Genomic DNA, 16,371 nt, shown 5'->3' with positions numbered 1-16,371 from the left:
ACTAGCTGAATTACCTATAGGCATGCAGGAAACAAATTCTAAACAGGGCCATGCAACTCACTCGCCCTCAGAACCTCTTTCTTGTGTGTTACTTCTAATTTGTGTCGTTTTCCAGACCTTGAAATGTAGAAAGAGGCAACTTTCTGAGGTACATTTTTTTGTATAAACTGCGCATAAGTACAGCGAGACTCATATCTTGTGTAATCATAAACATTACTCTGGATGAGGGACAGGAAGTCTCAGAGATTGGAGAGCAAAGCAGCAAAATCTTTGTGGCAGGAACAGTAGGAAGTTCTGGCTGAGAGCTCCCCAGAAGTGACCTGGCCCACCAGCCACAACACACAGGGCTGGGCTGCAGGAACAGGGAGGCACCTTGGTTTGGATCATAAATTTTGGGGGAGATTACTGTGTTGTTGTTTTTTAACAGACAGCCAGGAATTAGAATCTTGCCTTGTCTCTGCTGCTGACCACCTGCATGAATTGGTGAGTTGATTTCCCTCTATGGGCCTCAGTTTACTCTCTTTCCAAATAAGAGAACTGGGTGAAACCATCCTTAAGCTTCCTTCACGCTTTGAAGTTGTGATTTTCTACAATTCTGTGTTTTTCTGATGTTTCACTCAATCTTACACGGAATACGCTCTCAACAAATTAGATTGAATCCTGCATTAAGACCCCATTGTTCCATTTTAATTTTGTATTAGAGAAAATTGCTGTGTGCAGAGAAGTTGTTCTCCAAGCTATGATTTATTTGTCTCCAAGGTGGGGATTTTTAGAACTGACTCAGAAATTTGGGGGCTACCTTACGTTTGTATCCATGTGGTGAATGTGGAGGACAAAGGATCCTTCACAGACTGTAGAGTTTGGAGATGATGGTATCAATGTGGAGATTCCTTGCGAAACCATCCTCACGACTGAACTCCACAATTTTTTCATCTTCCCAAACCGAAACTCCATGCCCATTAAACAGTAACACCATGTTTTTCTCTCTTCCCAGCCCCTGGTAACCAACATTCTGTGTTTTTAAAAAATTAAATTTATTGGGGTGACATTGATAAAATTTTATAAGTTTCAAGTATACAATTCTATGATACATTGTCTGTATATTGCATTGTGTGCCCACCACACAAAGACAAATCTTCTGTCACCATATATTTGACCCCTTTACCCTTTACTACCCTCCAACCCCCCTTCCCTCTGGTCACCCCATTCTGTTGTCTTTGTCTATGAGGTTTTTTTCTTGTTGGTTCATTTGTTGCTTTCAGTTTTATATGTCTCTATAAATTTAAGTACTCTGGGTGCCTCACAGAAGTATAATCATACAATATTTGTCCTTCTATTACTGGCTTACTAGTATTTCAAGGTTCATTCATGTTGTAGCATGTGTCAGAATTTGCCACTTGGCTTTTAAATTTAGGCTGGGTAATATCTATATGTATTAGTGTCCATGATGTCCACAGAATAATGTTTAGTGTAATGGTTAGAATGATTCTGTTTATGTAGAATTATGATGTGTATAAACGTATATAAAGAAAGAGGAGGCAAAATGAGAAAGGAGAAAAAGAGACTGTAAAGGATATATATAAAATAGTAGTCAGTAGGTGATAGTTAAGATTTAAGGAAATTTTTTGTTTTCTTCTTCAAACCTTATTCCCCTTTTGATTGCATTTGCTATGTTACACTCTATTTAAAACAAAACAGACAAAATATAATAAAAGAAAATGAATTTGCATGGTATCTGAGAGTGCAGTAAGCTAGAGGCTACCAACTAGACCCCAGGTTCTAGCTTCAGGCCCAGATCAGCACATTTGTAGTCTTTGGGCAGAGAACTGAAATCTGCAGAAAGAAATTCAGAAGTATAGAGACTTTAAAAAAATCCTTAAGTTGGGGTAAATCTTTGATTTCTTTCTTCCCGGTTTTCTTTTTTTGTATTGCAGTACAATACTTAACATAAGGTTTATTCTCTTGACAGCTTTTTAAATGCACCATATGTAGCATTGCTATCTATAGGCACAGTGTTGTGCAGCAGACCTCTAGAATTGATCTTTCACAATTGAAACGTTATACATGTTGTACAGCAGCTCCCCATTCCCTCCTCCCCCAGATCCTGGCAACCACCATTCTAGTCTTTGCTTCAATGAGTTTGACTATTTACCATACCTTATATAAGTTACAGTAAATCATGTCCTCCTGTGACTGGCTTATTATACTTAGCACAATGTCCTCAAGGTCAGCTTTAAAATAAGAAAGAAATCTTGCAATACATGACAATATGGATGCAGCTTAAAAGATTGGGGGATTGTCAAGGGCGGGGGGGGAAAAAGGAGATATATGTAATACTCTTTGTAATACTTTAATGACAATATGGATGCAGCTTAAAAGACTGGTTATTAAGATTAGAAAAAGGGGTCAACATGGCATATTTGGTCTATTAAACCACAAGAGCAAGGAAGAAGCCAAGTTGCCAGAATATGGGAACAATTCTGGAGCTAGAGACCATCAACTCAAATTCCCTAAGGTCAGAAAGCGTGAAATGATACACTCAAGGCTGCAAAGCAAGTTGTATATAAATTGTCTGCCTCTTGGCTGGGGACACCTCCAAATGTTTACAGTTTTCTCCCAGGGACATTTTTTTCTGTCCTCAATGGATGGATTGTATCAAGTTTGCTAGCTTTTCAATGCTTCCCTTGATTCCCATATTCAGTTATGCTCCTGAAGGACTGATCACATCTTGACCAATGAAGAAAAATTTTAAGTTCCTACAAAGTCTCATCTGTGGGAGTTTCATATCATTAAGTCAAACCGTGGGTCCTAACTGAGTTCACTGCCTCTTCCAGCGTCTTTAGCATCATGCTGTCACAGTCCAAGACCAAGGAAGCCTTTGACTCCACTCTGAAAGACATCATTATCCCCCAAAGAGAGAAACCCGGACACATTTACCAAAAAGAAGATACACTGCAGAATGATCTTCAAAAAGAAACCACAGTTGTTGGAGTAAGTCCACCTCATTATAAGGAGAACACTAGGGGGATATTGTGAATGTTTCCTGACTACAGATCTACAATGGATCTGGGAGAGTCATTTATTTTTCTGTGTGACTCCAGGCTAATTGGGACATGGAATGGGACTTTATGGGAAGACTGTGTCCTCCCAGACCTTTCTTTAAATCAACAAAAACCACTGGGTCTTTTCTACTTGTAATCTACATGATAAAGTCTCTTATAAATTGGCCTTAATATAGTGGAAATATTGATTTAACTGTATAATTTTACTCAATATGATTAAATTAGGTCACCTTATTTCTTACACATTTTGAGCTCATTTCTTACACATTTTAAGGTGAGACAACTTGAACTAATCTCACCATACATTTTCTCCCTGTTTATCTGAGTAACTATAAGACACCTCAGTGTCCTAGATTCTCATCCTTCAGATTCAGGATTTTAATTCACACACACCACACACACACACACACACACACACACACACACACACACCTTCTGGTTTATGACCATAACCCAAAATGGACTAAAAAATCTGCCTAAAAGTACCTATTTCTTTCACCCATTCACTTTCTTATTATCCCAGAAAACTATTTCACACATTTCCTCCTTCAAATATCATAAGTTTCTTCCATCTCCATTTATTACTTTGTTTCCTATAATACTAAAATATTGAGGCAATCTGGATAGAATGTCCATAAGCTGCTACACATCTACAATTACCCATGTCTGTGTCCATACATTCTTTCTCCTCACTCCAGCTACTAAGAATAAAATATCTGTCCAACCAGTGTGGCTCTGTGGTTGAACATCGACCTATGTACCAGAAGGTCATGGTTCAATTTCCTGTCAGGACACATGCCTGGTTGTGGGCTTGATCCCCAGTAGGGGGCATGCAGGAGGCAGCCAATTAATGATTCTCTCTCTTTATTGATGTTTCTATCTCTCTCTCTCCCTCTCCCTTACTCTCTAAAATCAATAAAGATATATTTTTAAAAAGAATAAAATGTCTATCTAATTAATGACAACCCTCCCTTTGTGCAGTAAATCCCATCCCTTATCATTTGTTCCAGTAATTCTCACTGCAAAATTTTTAATCAGTTTCATAACACAGAATCTTACTCTGATTTTTCTGTCTTGAAAACAAAAAAGCAAAGTCAAATACTTTCAAGTTCATGTTCTCCAGCTAATGCCCCATTCATTACTTGCCTTCCCAGTAACTGTCCTCTAAAAGGTAGGAGGTCATTGACTCCAATTACTCTTTTTAAAACTTTTTTATTGATTTCAGAGAGGAAGAGAGAGATAGAAACATCAATGATGAGAGAGAATCATTGATTGGCTGCCTCCTGCATGCCCCTACTGGGGACTGAGTCTGCAATCTGGGCATGTGCCCTTGACCAGAATTGATGTGCCCTTGACCGGAATTGAACCCAGGACCCTTCAGTCCACAGGCCAATACTCTATCCATTGAGCCAAACTGGCTAAGGCTCTCCATTTACTCTTGAATCACATCCAATGGCATTTGCCTCCTTTACTCCACATTACTAACCCAATTTTCAAGTCTCTGTTGTTAACTTTATTTATTTAATGAAAGTGTTTGATGCAGTTAACCACTCTTCTACTTGAAACATTTCGTTCATTTGGCTTCTTGGACATCACATTCTTTTGTTTTCTTCTCTTTCCTCCTTAGCTGTTCTCTTTATGCTTTTTTTAAAAATAGTCTTTTATGAATTTCCCTGATCCTAAATTTGGAGTGCTCTGTAGCTCAGTCCTTGCTTCTATTCATTTTCTATATCTGCTGCAATGGCAACCACATCCAGTAATATGACTTTAAATATTATCTCTAATATGACATGGGGAAATAAAACTATATCCTTTGCCTGGATCTCTGTTCTAAACTTAATAGTCATACATATAAATGCCTTGGTATATCTCCACTTGGATATCCACTAAACATCTCTCCTTTATCCTACATAAGACTGAAATCGTGATACTCCTCCCCAAACACACACCTCATACAATATTTTCCATCTCAGATCAATGTCAACTCCATCATTTCAGAAGCTCAAGTTAAAACACTTGGAGGCAACTTTTATTCCTTTCTTAAAAATTTTTTAAATTGATTTCAGAGAGGAAGGGAGAAGGAGAGATAGAAACATCAATAATGAGAGAGAATCATTAATTAACTGCCTCCTGCATGCCCCCTACTGGGGATCGAATCTGCAACCCATGCATGACAGGGAATTGAACCGTGACCTCCTGGTTCATAGGTCAATGCTCAACCACTGAGCCATACCAGTGGGGCTCATTCTTCTCTTTCATAATCCACATTCAAACTTTTAGCAAATCCTACAGGTTTAATCTTCATAGTACATCTAGAATGCAACTACTTCTTGCTATCTCGAAATCATTTGGTCTGGCCCTGCCAAGGCATCAGGGGTGACTTAATTAGAAGTTTGGCCAAATATAGTAGGCTAATTTTTAAGTTGATAATTTTGTATGGCCCTAGAATGATGTTATAAATATCTAAATGGTCCTTGGCAGAAAAAAGATTCCTCACCCCTGAGTCTTGGCCATTTGTGTTGGTTTGTACAAGTTATTTTAACTCCTGGTATCTCATTTTTCTTATCTGTAAATAAGATTAGATGAATAGCCAGAATGTAGAGAGTGTTCAGCAAACCCATTATTATCATCATGGATCTCATAAAATAGCAATTATTTTTTTTTTAAATATATTTTATTGATTTTTTACAGAGAGGAAGGGAGAGAGATAGAGAGTTAGAAACATCGATGAGAGAGAAACATCGATCAGCTGCCTCCTGCACATCACCCACTGGGGACGTGACCGCAACCAAGGCACATGCCCTTGACCGGAATCGAACCTGGGACCTTTAGGTCCGCAGGCCGACGCTCTATTCACCTAGCCAAACCGGTTTCGGCAAAAATAGCAATTATTATTAAAATCCAATGATGAATAAGATAAGATGAATTACAGCACTAAAGAATTCCTGCTCTATTTTATTTCCATTGAAATTGACCCCTTTATTAGCACTTTCTTGGTAAGTTTGCTTTCTATATCCATGTAACTGGACTGCTGTCCAGAAAAGATTTTCTCCATCTACTTTTCCTAGAACCATAAAAAATTTGTCAACATTTTCTTTTTTTCCTTTTTTATTTTTTTTAAATATATATTTTATTGATTTTTTACAGAGGAAGGGAGAGGGATAGAGAGTTAGAAACATCGATGAGAGAGAAACATCGATCATCTGCCTTCTGCACACCCCCTACTGGGGATGTGCCCGCAACCAAGGTACATGCCCTTGACCGGAATCGAACCTGGGACCCTTCAGTCCGCAGGCCGATGCTCCATCCACTGAGCCAAACCGGTCAGGGCGATTTGTCAACATTTTCAAAATAAAATTTAAAAATGTGCATATAATTATTCCCTGATTTGCTAGTTTAATAATCCTATCAGAAAACAAAAAATGTTAGTAACATATGAATTCTCTTAGAGAATGCCTATTAGCTCCTTCTAGCACATTTTTCCTTTTTAATATGACAAATTGTAACATGTTAATCCTATATAATAAAAGGGTAATATGCAAATAGACCAAATGGCAGAACAACCGAACAACCAATCAAAGAGTAATATGCTAATGATATGCTCAGGCTGCTCAACTGCTCGCTATGGTGTGCGCTGACCACCAGGGGGCAGACAGTCAACTGGTCAACCAGTTGCTGATGGGCACTGACCACCAGGGGGCAGATGTTCTGACTGGTAGGTTAGCTTGCTGCTGGGGTCTGGCTGATTGGGACTGAGTGAGATGGGCTGGACATGCCCTGGAGCCCTCTCGTGGGGTCCCTCAGCCTGGCTTGCACCCTCTTGCAATCCAGGACCCCTTAGGGGGATGTTGGAGAGCTGGTTTCAGCCTGATCCCACAGGCCACTCCCCTTGGGAGGGCGCTAGATGCAGGGCTCATGGCTGGTGAGCACTGCTGTGGCAGCATGAGCCTCTCCTTATTGGGACTGATTGGGCACGAGCCCACTGCAGGCATAGCGGGGCCAGGATGAGTGAGAGTGGCAGGTGGGAGCTGTAGGCGGCTTTGGACTGCGGGTTTTGGCCCGATCCCTGCAGGCCACCCAGAGGGACCCCAACTGTGCAGGACTTTGTGCACTGGGCCTCTAGTATTCTTTATAATTCACAATGTACATTCAAATGCCACTTTTATCTATTTAAAGTGTATTCTAGTATTTTTCCTCTTGTCTCTTATAGAGTATCCATATACTGTGTTGCCTGATGATTTCAAGTTTTGGAGCTATTTTGTTTTTTTCTCCCTACTCTTCCCACTTCAAGCCAGCAGTTTCCACCATGTTGATGTCCGGGTACCCATTTGTAGGAGCTCTGTGCGTGAGTAGAATGGGGTATCCAAGCGGGAATATGCTTTATAAATGCTAACAGCATGCTAAGTAATGGAATAACTCAGTTCTTAGAAGTGGAGAGAGAGGAGAAAAAGGCTAAGACCTCCAATTTTCCTTCTGTTATCATCTCACATCATGTCTCTGCAATTCAGGAAGAACAGAGAGAGGCTTAATCGGTGGTCTTATGTGAAAATCTCAGGGAGTGAATGGATGGGACAGAAGACAAGAAGATAGTGCAGTGGACATACCAGCATTTCTAACCTGGCTTTACAGTATGCCTCTGGAAAAGTGGAACATTTTTTGCATTCTTCTTTGGGCCTTCAATGAAGCCATTGGATTCCCTCCAGTTTAAGAATAGTCTACCTGTCATATAGAGTGAAAAGGTCATTTTTATAATAAAATGACCACAAGTGGTAGATGCCACAGGTTGCAGAGAATTAAACCAGCAATGGTAAAATTTATGCAAGACAGGGTACTCTTGCTATAAGTTCAACAGCAATCCTGAGCACTTGAAAACCTTGGTTGCTGCCTTCCATCTTAGGACTCATGAAGAAAGGACCTTCTTTTGGACACTAGTCATACCTCCTACACACGCTTCTTTTCTATGTAGTATCCTGTACAGAGGAGGAAAAAAGTACACATTCTGGGCAAATGAATTTTATCAAGGCATCACTCCTGTATGGATACAGTCCTTGTGTAGACACAAATCATGCGGTGATGTAAGAAGGCCCTGCTCCTGCACCAAAAGCATAATTTGCCCTTGACCTTTCTGTTTAACCAGTAGTTATAGCTTCCACATTAGAATTAATTCATTCTGGATCCTCTTTGTGACAACCAAATCTCTAAGCCACAGCTTAACCAACATTTTAGCTTCTCAGAATACTCTTTTCCCACCAACTGGATCCTTAACACCACTGGAATCAAATATTGACTTCTAGGGCTTCATGATGAAAGACTCTTCACATCTGACCCTGTATTTTCCATTTTCCTTGGCTCCCAGTCTAATTCAGGCCACCTACACCAATGGCTTGAAGCCCATGTGCTTCTGCATCTTGAACCACCAAGTGCTTCTGTTGGCTGCTTCCATCTTTCTCTCCCTTCAAGTTATTGGACATTCTCAATCTCCTTTCTTTCAACCATGTAATCTTTTTAATGTACAATGATATTTTTTATGGAATTACTTTAGAGAGTGAAACATTGCAAACAGTGAAATGTCCAACAATAAGAGATACACTGAATAAATTATACATCAGCCATATGATTAAATACCTTGCAGCCAATACAAATAGGCTTTAAAGGAATAATGATTTAGTGAGAAAAGGCTAACAAGATGATTGTTAGTGAGAAACAACAGCACCCACATAAAACAAAATTGTATTTACAATTAAATCCAAGGAAGAAAATCCATACACATAAACTGTATTTACAATCAGATTCTGTGATTAAAAAATGGGGAACAATAAATATAAATAATTAAAAACAGTTGATTCTAAGTGGGGAGTTTCCTGATGCTTCCATCTCATATCAAGTGCTTTGCAGATACAGCTTCTAGACAAGTCTGGCCTGTTGCAACAACTAGATATCCCTAGACCTCTGCTGTATGGTGATTTCTAGCTCAGACACTAGGCCTGGGTTAGTAGTCAACCTTGTAATTTATAACTCTCCTCCCTCCATGCACACCTCCAGGCTTCCTTAGCTCATATTGATTTTCACTAACATGACTCCAGTTCCTGCACATCTGCTGATTCTTCAGTCAATGGTAAACATCCCAAGGGCAGAAATCAGACCTCTCTATCAATATGGGCCTACACCATTCCTACAGTGTCATCTCCCTGAAAGTTTTACATTACTTATTGATTGAGTGATTGATACATTTCCACAAAACAACTGAACTGATTATTTCTCTCTTTTCTGAGCAGTTTGCCATTACTGGAATCCTTTCCATTATCTCTGGGAAAAAATCAACTAAGCTCCTTGTAAGTATAAAAGGAACTTCAGAGTTAATTCTTCCAGTTCAAAATTTCCATTTGATTAGTTAGGGAAACAAGGCTCAGAGCAAGTGAGGGAGCCCAAGTTCTCCCCACTGGCCCACTGGCTGAACTAGGAGTAAAGCCCAAATTCCTTGCCTTCAGACCAGTATTCTTTCCCCTACATAATGGAGCTCCAAACAGTGGAAATTTTTACATATACTAAGAACTTTTTAAAATGTACCTTGGCCCTGGATATGGTAGATGACCGTCCCAGCTAGATCCTAATGATTATTTTTTTTCTAGAAAAATCTATCCAATAATGTGTCAATTTCCCTAAATAGCATGGACAGAAGCGGAGGTGTGTGGGCTTAGATCTTCTCTGGCTATCTCATTTACTCCTTCGAGAACAAGGAATTATCAGACTGTAGTCACTCTCCTGACAAAGATCAGGAGTTGGGAGGCAGTGGGTGGAAGTTGAGGTCTTTGATCTTCTCCATAGCAACCTTTCCCTTTCCCCTGACATGTGCCCACAAAGATGACTTAGGGAAAGGCCATATTCTGACTCAGGTAGATCCAAGGTCTGGTTAGCCATGGATGAGAGAACATAAGATGTACTATACTGGTATATGCTCCTGATGCTTGAAGCTAGAGTCTGAACCCCAGAATCAGTGGAGAGGGTGTTGAAGAGTTTATAGCATGGATAGAGTCAGAATTCTGGACTTGGAATCAGGAAACATTTACTCCCATCCCAGCTCGGTCCCCTATCCATCTGTGTGCTTGAAAAAGTTCCTGCCTTCTCTGGACTTCAGTTTTCTTATTTACAAAATGTGAAAGATGAACATGTGTATCTCAGAGGTAGCTTCCCAAGTGCCCTGAATACACTGAAAGGAAAAACTATGCTTGGGACGACCTGACACAATATGGGCTCCACATGTGGGACACAGGATAATATGAGGGCTTGCTGCCCGCATGGCAGCTCCTGGCCAAGGTGCTGCCCATTCACTCTGTTCTTCCTTCAGGGACTCAGAAACTTGAAGCCATATAGCTACTGGGTCAAGGCAGAAGAGGATAGGGCAACCATCCTCCCCAACACACGGTATCCTACAGTGGTGCTTAAACAGAAAAGATCATGCGCTGGGAATCTGGTACATCAGTGTCTTTGCAGGAGTCACATCCTGTTAGAGCCCATTTCTCCAAAATGTAGACTATGACCCGGGAGTGAGTGTGGTGATGAGGTTCTTATAGGCTTGACCCACCTATAGAATGTATTCCAACTTCTCCAATTTGCTTCTTCCTTTTTCTCTGAAGCTGCTTCTTTATGAAAGAACAGGCCATAGATTGGTCTTCCCAGGAGGGACCAAAGGCCATATTTAAAATGATTCTAAGTCTGTTGAGGAGTAAAGGGAGATATTGGCGATACCACTTCTGTCTTCAGTGCTGCAGAGAGTCAAGGAACCCTTCTCCCAAAGCAGGAATTAATCCATATATTTTCTAATTCCACAAACATTTAGTAATTATATAAGGTGATGAACTAGATAGTGAGCAGGGATACACAGAGATGAATGAGACACAGTATGTGCCCACTAGGACTATGCAGATTAGAGGGAAGCTTAGTTGCAGTGCAGTGGATGGAAGGAATCAGAATCATATGCTATTTCTGTGATGAGACCCCAGTGCAGATTTCTTTTTCAGGCCATCGGCAGTCTGACCTCTAATGCAGTGAGTTCTGTTGTCGCTGGAGCAGGCCTCTTCCTCCTCGTTTACAGCCTGGTAGCCCTGAGGACTGCCTCTCAACTGTGTGACTCGGAAAATGAGCATCTATCCTCCTTGCCTTATCCAGGATACCCTAATCCAAAATATGAAGTCAAGGACTGTGTCCTGGATGGTGTTAGTCTCACAGTAAGTACTTTCAGATTGAGTCTCCTGTCATGTGAAATCTCTGTCTCCCTTTTGCATAATCTTGCTTTTTCAGCAGTCCCTAGCCCTGTTGGTCTGAATGTCTGAAGACAGACAGAAGAAAATACGGTTGAAAGAGGTCCGTCAGCAGACTGCAAAATATGGGGCATGCATTGTGTGAAGTCGAAAAAGGAAATCAAGAAGGGCTGTGGGTAGTCCATTCCTACAGTAGTCTTTCTTAAATTAAAAAAATTCCATTCTCAGTAGGTTTAACTCTCAAAGTGTCCCCTTTTTTGAACAGGCATTCCCCCCCCCTCAATGAATATCCCAGAAACACACCTCTTTATTTGAATTTCATTTGATTTGAGATACAAGTATCCTATATTAAGTTAGATATGGATTTTGAACCTGAAACCCAAACATATAATTATTATACTTTGGCCTAATAGGTCTGGCAGAGAGTGAGAGGAGGATGGGAGATGGATCACCAGTGGATTCGACTTCTAGCAGAAATGCCAACATCTCTGGGCAGCATTTTCTTACCTCCTTTCCCCCAAACTTGTCACCACCTGTTGATGATGACAATCCTGACTTAGTTAATCCTCTCTATATACTGGATCAGAGGTTAAAACCATCAACTCTGGCCCTTGATGGAGAAAGATTTCTTCCTTTGTGATTCCTCTCTATAGGAGCTGTAGAGACAAAGACACTGTCTCTCATTATCTGGGATCTACCTGTCTCATGAATCACAGAGAATGGGCGCCAACTGTCTGGACTCACACCCTTATGTGCAGCTATCCATGTGATCCAGAGGCTGTCCAAACTCCCCTTGATCCAGGAGCTTGAGGAAGCAGAAGAGCACAGAAACCCACCTGGTTAGATACCAACATGAAGAGCCCAGGAGATAGTATAACTGTCGTGCAGGGCAGACGTTAAGCAAAACAATGGGGGTATGAGATTCATCCTCCCCACTGGGATAGTGGGGGCTGTATTTAATGAAAACTAATCTCAATACATCAAACTGCCTCCCACTCTCACATAACAGGAGTCAAAGAGAACTACCTGCAACATCAGAGGAGTTGCACCTTTGCTGACTAAGCAGTATTAAAAGTTCACTTTCTTTATTAACACAAAGATAACCTGGGAAAGAGCAACAAATTAAAAAATATTAGTGATACATTCCCCCGTTTGGAAGAAGGAAGGAAGAAAGGATGAAAGGAAGAAAGAAATCAAGGAAGAAAAATATCATAGGTCCCAGAAGCTAAGAAAAATCCTAAAGCCAGGTCACCAAACAAGAGCTGAGACCAGAAAACCATGGAGGCCTGGATCATGGAGTTTTAATGCCCAAGGCAGGATTTGAGGCTCCACAGAAAGCAGGGAATGCACACAGAGGGCCCTGCAAGAATGTTAGATGCTGAAATGGAATATTTATGAAAATAAGACAAGGAAAACTCTGCCCAACATACTAAGTAAATCTGCCATAAAGGTTTCTGGGATGAAATCACCTCACCAAGTCTTGTGCACATATGGCATCCAAATAAAAAATACATATATAAAAGAGAAGAACCTCAAATAAAAGGATTAACTTAAAAACTTCCTGGATCTGTGAAACTCCTAAGATTCTATCAGAATCAAACTTAAAATTAGCCCTAACCGGTTTGGCTCAGTGGATAGAACATTGGCCTGCAGGTTCAATTCCAGTCAAGGGCATGTATCTTGGTTGCAGGCATATCCCCAGTAGGAGGTGTGCAGGAGGCAGCTGATGGATGTTTCTCTCTCATCAATGTTTCTAACTCTCTATCCCTCTCCCTCCCTCTCTGTAAAAAATCAATAAAATATATTAAAAGAGAAAAACAACAACCTAAAATTACTATCTAGGGCAAGCATGTCAAACTGGAGGCCTGTAGGCTGCATGTCTCATTTATTTGGCCCATGTTAGCCTTTGAGTTTGACATGCTTGATCTAGGGAGATGTCCATAAACCTAACTTATAAGTTTCCTACATATCAAAGAATCCCCATCCCCCAATAACACTCACACACTGAAATTATATAGTTTCCCAAGAATTAGGAATTATATGATAATAGATTAGAAATGAAAATTATAATATTTGGTGTTAAGAGCTTAGCATATCAGTTAAATAGCAGAGTCAACCTGTTCAAAAAAATAAGCAGCAAAATGAAATGCAGGTCTGATTACATCATATGGAACACAACAAGGTAAGATAAAAATTTGGAAAATATGAATGAGAAATTAAAAGACATGGAGGATACAGCAGAGTGAAAAGGTTCAACACACATCTAATCTGAGCTTTAGTGGGACAGCATGGGAGAGAAAAAACATGCCAAGAGACATCACTGAAAATTTGTCAGAATTTAAGAGACATCACTGAAAATTTGTCAGGCTGAAGGAATGCACTGAGACAGATGCTGCATAAATAAAAACAGATCTACACCTGAAACACCATTATAATAAAACTCAGCAAAGAAAAAAAGGAACTAATAAAAGCCACCATGAATAAATGGATTATTCTTATTTCAGAATGTGGACACCAAGGATCTGAGATGAAAGTTTTTATTTTATTTTAATTTATTTATTTTCTTTATTGTTGACACTATTACAGATGTCCCCATTTTCTCTGCCTTTGCCCACCTCCATCCAGCCCCCACCTCTCTTCCTTCTGGCCATCACCACACAGTTGTCTGTGTCTATGGGTTATGCATATATGTTCTTTGATTAACCCCTTCACCTTCTTTCATCCAGTCTCCCAACCCCTCTCCCCACTGACAACTGTCAGTCGCTATTTTGTTTGTCAGTTTATTTTATTCATTAGATTCCACATATAAGTGAGATCACATGGTATTTGTCTTCCTCTGACTGGCTTATTTCACTTAGCATAATATTTTGTGAGATGAAACTGTTGCTGCTTATTCCCCTTTTTCTGTTAAGAGATCCAAAAGAGAAAGCAGAAGAGAGAATTAAACGATTTTCTCTGTCTCTTGTGCTCTCCACTACTAGAGCCTTCATTCCTCAGTTTCCTCTCAGTCAGGCACAAGAGCTGGCTTATGGCACCAACCATCCCTGTTCTGATTTGCAGGGTGTGCTGGTGGTGATGCTTATCTTCTCTGTGCTGGAACACTTACTAGCTGCATATGCTTCTGTCTTTTGGTGGAAACAGGTCTACTCCAGCAACCCTGGGGTGAGTACTCTGACATGTCACATGATGCCTGCTGGGTCCAAAGATTTGAGTTATGATGATCAGATCACTGGGTATATGTGGAAGGCAACTTTTATAGTGAGAAAAAAGTTCAATTAAAGGGCGGCAACTTTTATAGTGAGAAAAGAGTTCAATTAAAGGGCTCCTTAGGCGTAGCAAACCAGTTAGAGAATTATTTAAGATGAAGCTAGAATCAACTGACCCAGTTTCTTATTAAAGAACCAAGGCTTGGATAAGTCACACAGAGAATGAATGATACGGACTAATGAGCTGAGACTGAGAACTTGCATCTCCTCACTCTTGTCACGGACAGCCACCTGCCTCCCTAGCCCAGTTCCCTTGTGAATGTGATGAGATTTACTAGGACATCTCTGTTCCACTTATGCTTTCCTGTGTTCTTCCTTACTTCTTCTTAGGTCTTGACATTATAATTTTAAATGTAAATGGGACCCAAATCTTTTTTTAAAATATATTTTTATTGATTTCAGAGTGGAAGGAAGAGGGAGAGAGAGAGAGAAACATCAATGATGAGATAGAATCATTGATCGGTTGCCTCCTGCACGCCCCCTACTGGGGATCAAGCCCACAACCTAGGCATATGTCCTTGACCAGAATCCAACCTGCGACCCTTCAGTCCGCAGGTTGATGCTCTATCCACTGAGCCAAGCCTGCTAGGGCTGGGACCCAAATCTTTGAAAGCTGTAGTAGAAACAAGAGAGAAATATTTAAGAGGATTGAACAAATTATGATTCAATTATGATCTTATCAGAAAATGACAACATAATTAGCAGATTGAAGAATGGCATTTGTTTGAACTAATATTGTTGCAATTATATATTATAGGAAAGTTGGGAGAGCTAGTACTCTACAACATTTGGGGGGAATGCATTATAAATATGTATTTAAAAAGTTTCCAAAATCAGAGTTTTAAAACTATTAACAATTTTGATCTTTCCTAGAGTTCATTTTCCTTGCCTCAGTCACAAGATCATATCAAACATGTCAAAGACTTCTTCAAGGGTATGGCTATGAGTAAATGTTGGCTGTAGAGGAAAAAGGAAGGAGAAATCCAGTGCTCATGACAAAGTGTGATTAGGCTTTCCTGAAATTTCAGCTACTCTAGACTCTGGAAGAAACTTTTTAAAAAATAGCTTTTGTTTTGTATTTTGTCCACATGAGTAATTTTATTGCTCTTATAAATAATTTCCCCAGAGCCCAGGTCAGTAAAATTTTATTAGCCTGTCTTCCAAAATGGCCATAACATGTATTAACTTTTTAAAAAAATTATATTTATTGATTTCAGAGAGGAAGGGAGAGGGAGAGAGAGATAGAAACATCAATGATGGGAGAGAATAATTGATTGGCTGCCTCCTGCACATCCCCTACAGGGGATCAAGCCTGAAACCCAGGCATGTGCCTTTGACTGGGGGCCCTTCAGTCCTCAGACTGATGCTTTATCCACTGAGCCAGCTAGGGCTGTATAAACTTTTTTTGGTAAACTAAACAGAAAGTGATTGTCTATCCATAAATAGCAAAAGAAAATTTGCTGTTTTGTGCTTGTGTGAATTGGCTAAGTCATGTGTCTGCAGGCTCTATTTTCACATGCATATTGCTTAACTAATAGATATTAGGATTGTGAGAACATTTTAATTAAAAATACTTAAAAATATATGGCTCCGTTTCTGTCAATTGAATGGATTAAATTCCTCTCCATTAAATATAGCTCAATGTTCTGTCTCATTTAATGACTTTATTCTTAAATATCTGGATTCAAAGATTATAACTTATTACAGTCACAATGCTTTCTCCCACCTAAGTTCTGGACCGAATAATAAATTAGACATATAGAAATAATATCAACTTTATTATTG

The 16,371-nt window shown here is 39.9% G+C and overlaps 1 protein-coding gene across 1 annotated transcript; it reads left to right on the top strand.

Annotated features, from left to right (window-relative positions):
• The first annotated feature begins 357 nt into the window (after positions 1-357).
• On the top strand, positions 358-15,624 carry LOC102437713 (membrane-spanning 4-domains subfamily A member 7-like). Its single transcript, XM_023756518.1, has 7 exons — positions 358-483; positions 2,835-2,991; positions 7,273-7,407; positions 9,338-9,394; positions 11,081-11,287; positions 14,381-14,482; positions 15,460-15,624. The coding sequence occupies exons 1-7, from the start codon at positions 476-478 to the stop codon at positions 15,547-15,549; spliced, it is 756 nt and encodes a 251-aa protein (XP_023612286.1). The 5' UTR covers positions 358-475; the 3' UTR covers positions 15,550-15,624.
• Positions 15,625-16,371: the final 747 nt, after the last annotated feature.

The sequence above is a fragment of the Myotis lucifugus genome, unplaced genomic scaffold (assembly GCF_000147115.1).
Source record: "Myotis lucifugus unplaced genomic scaffold, Myoluc2.0 scaffold_97, whole genome shotgun sequence".
NCBI lineage: Eukaryota > Metazoa > Chordata > Mammalia > Chiroptera > Vespertilionidae > Myotis > Myotis lucifugus.
Note: the sequence above shows the minus strand (reverse complement) of the source record. Positions and strands in the feature narration are given on the sequence as shown.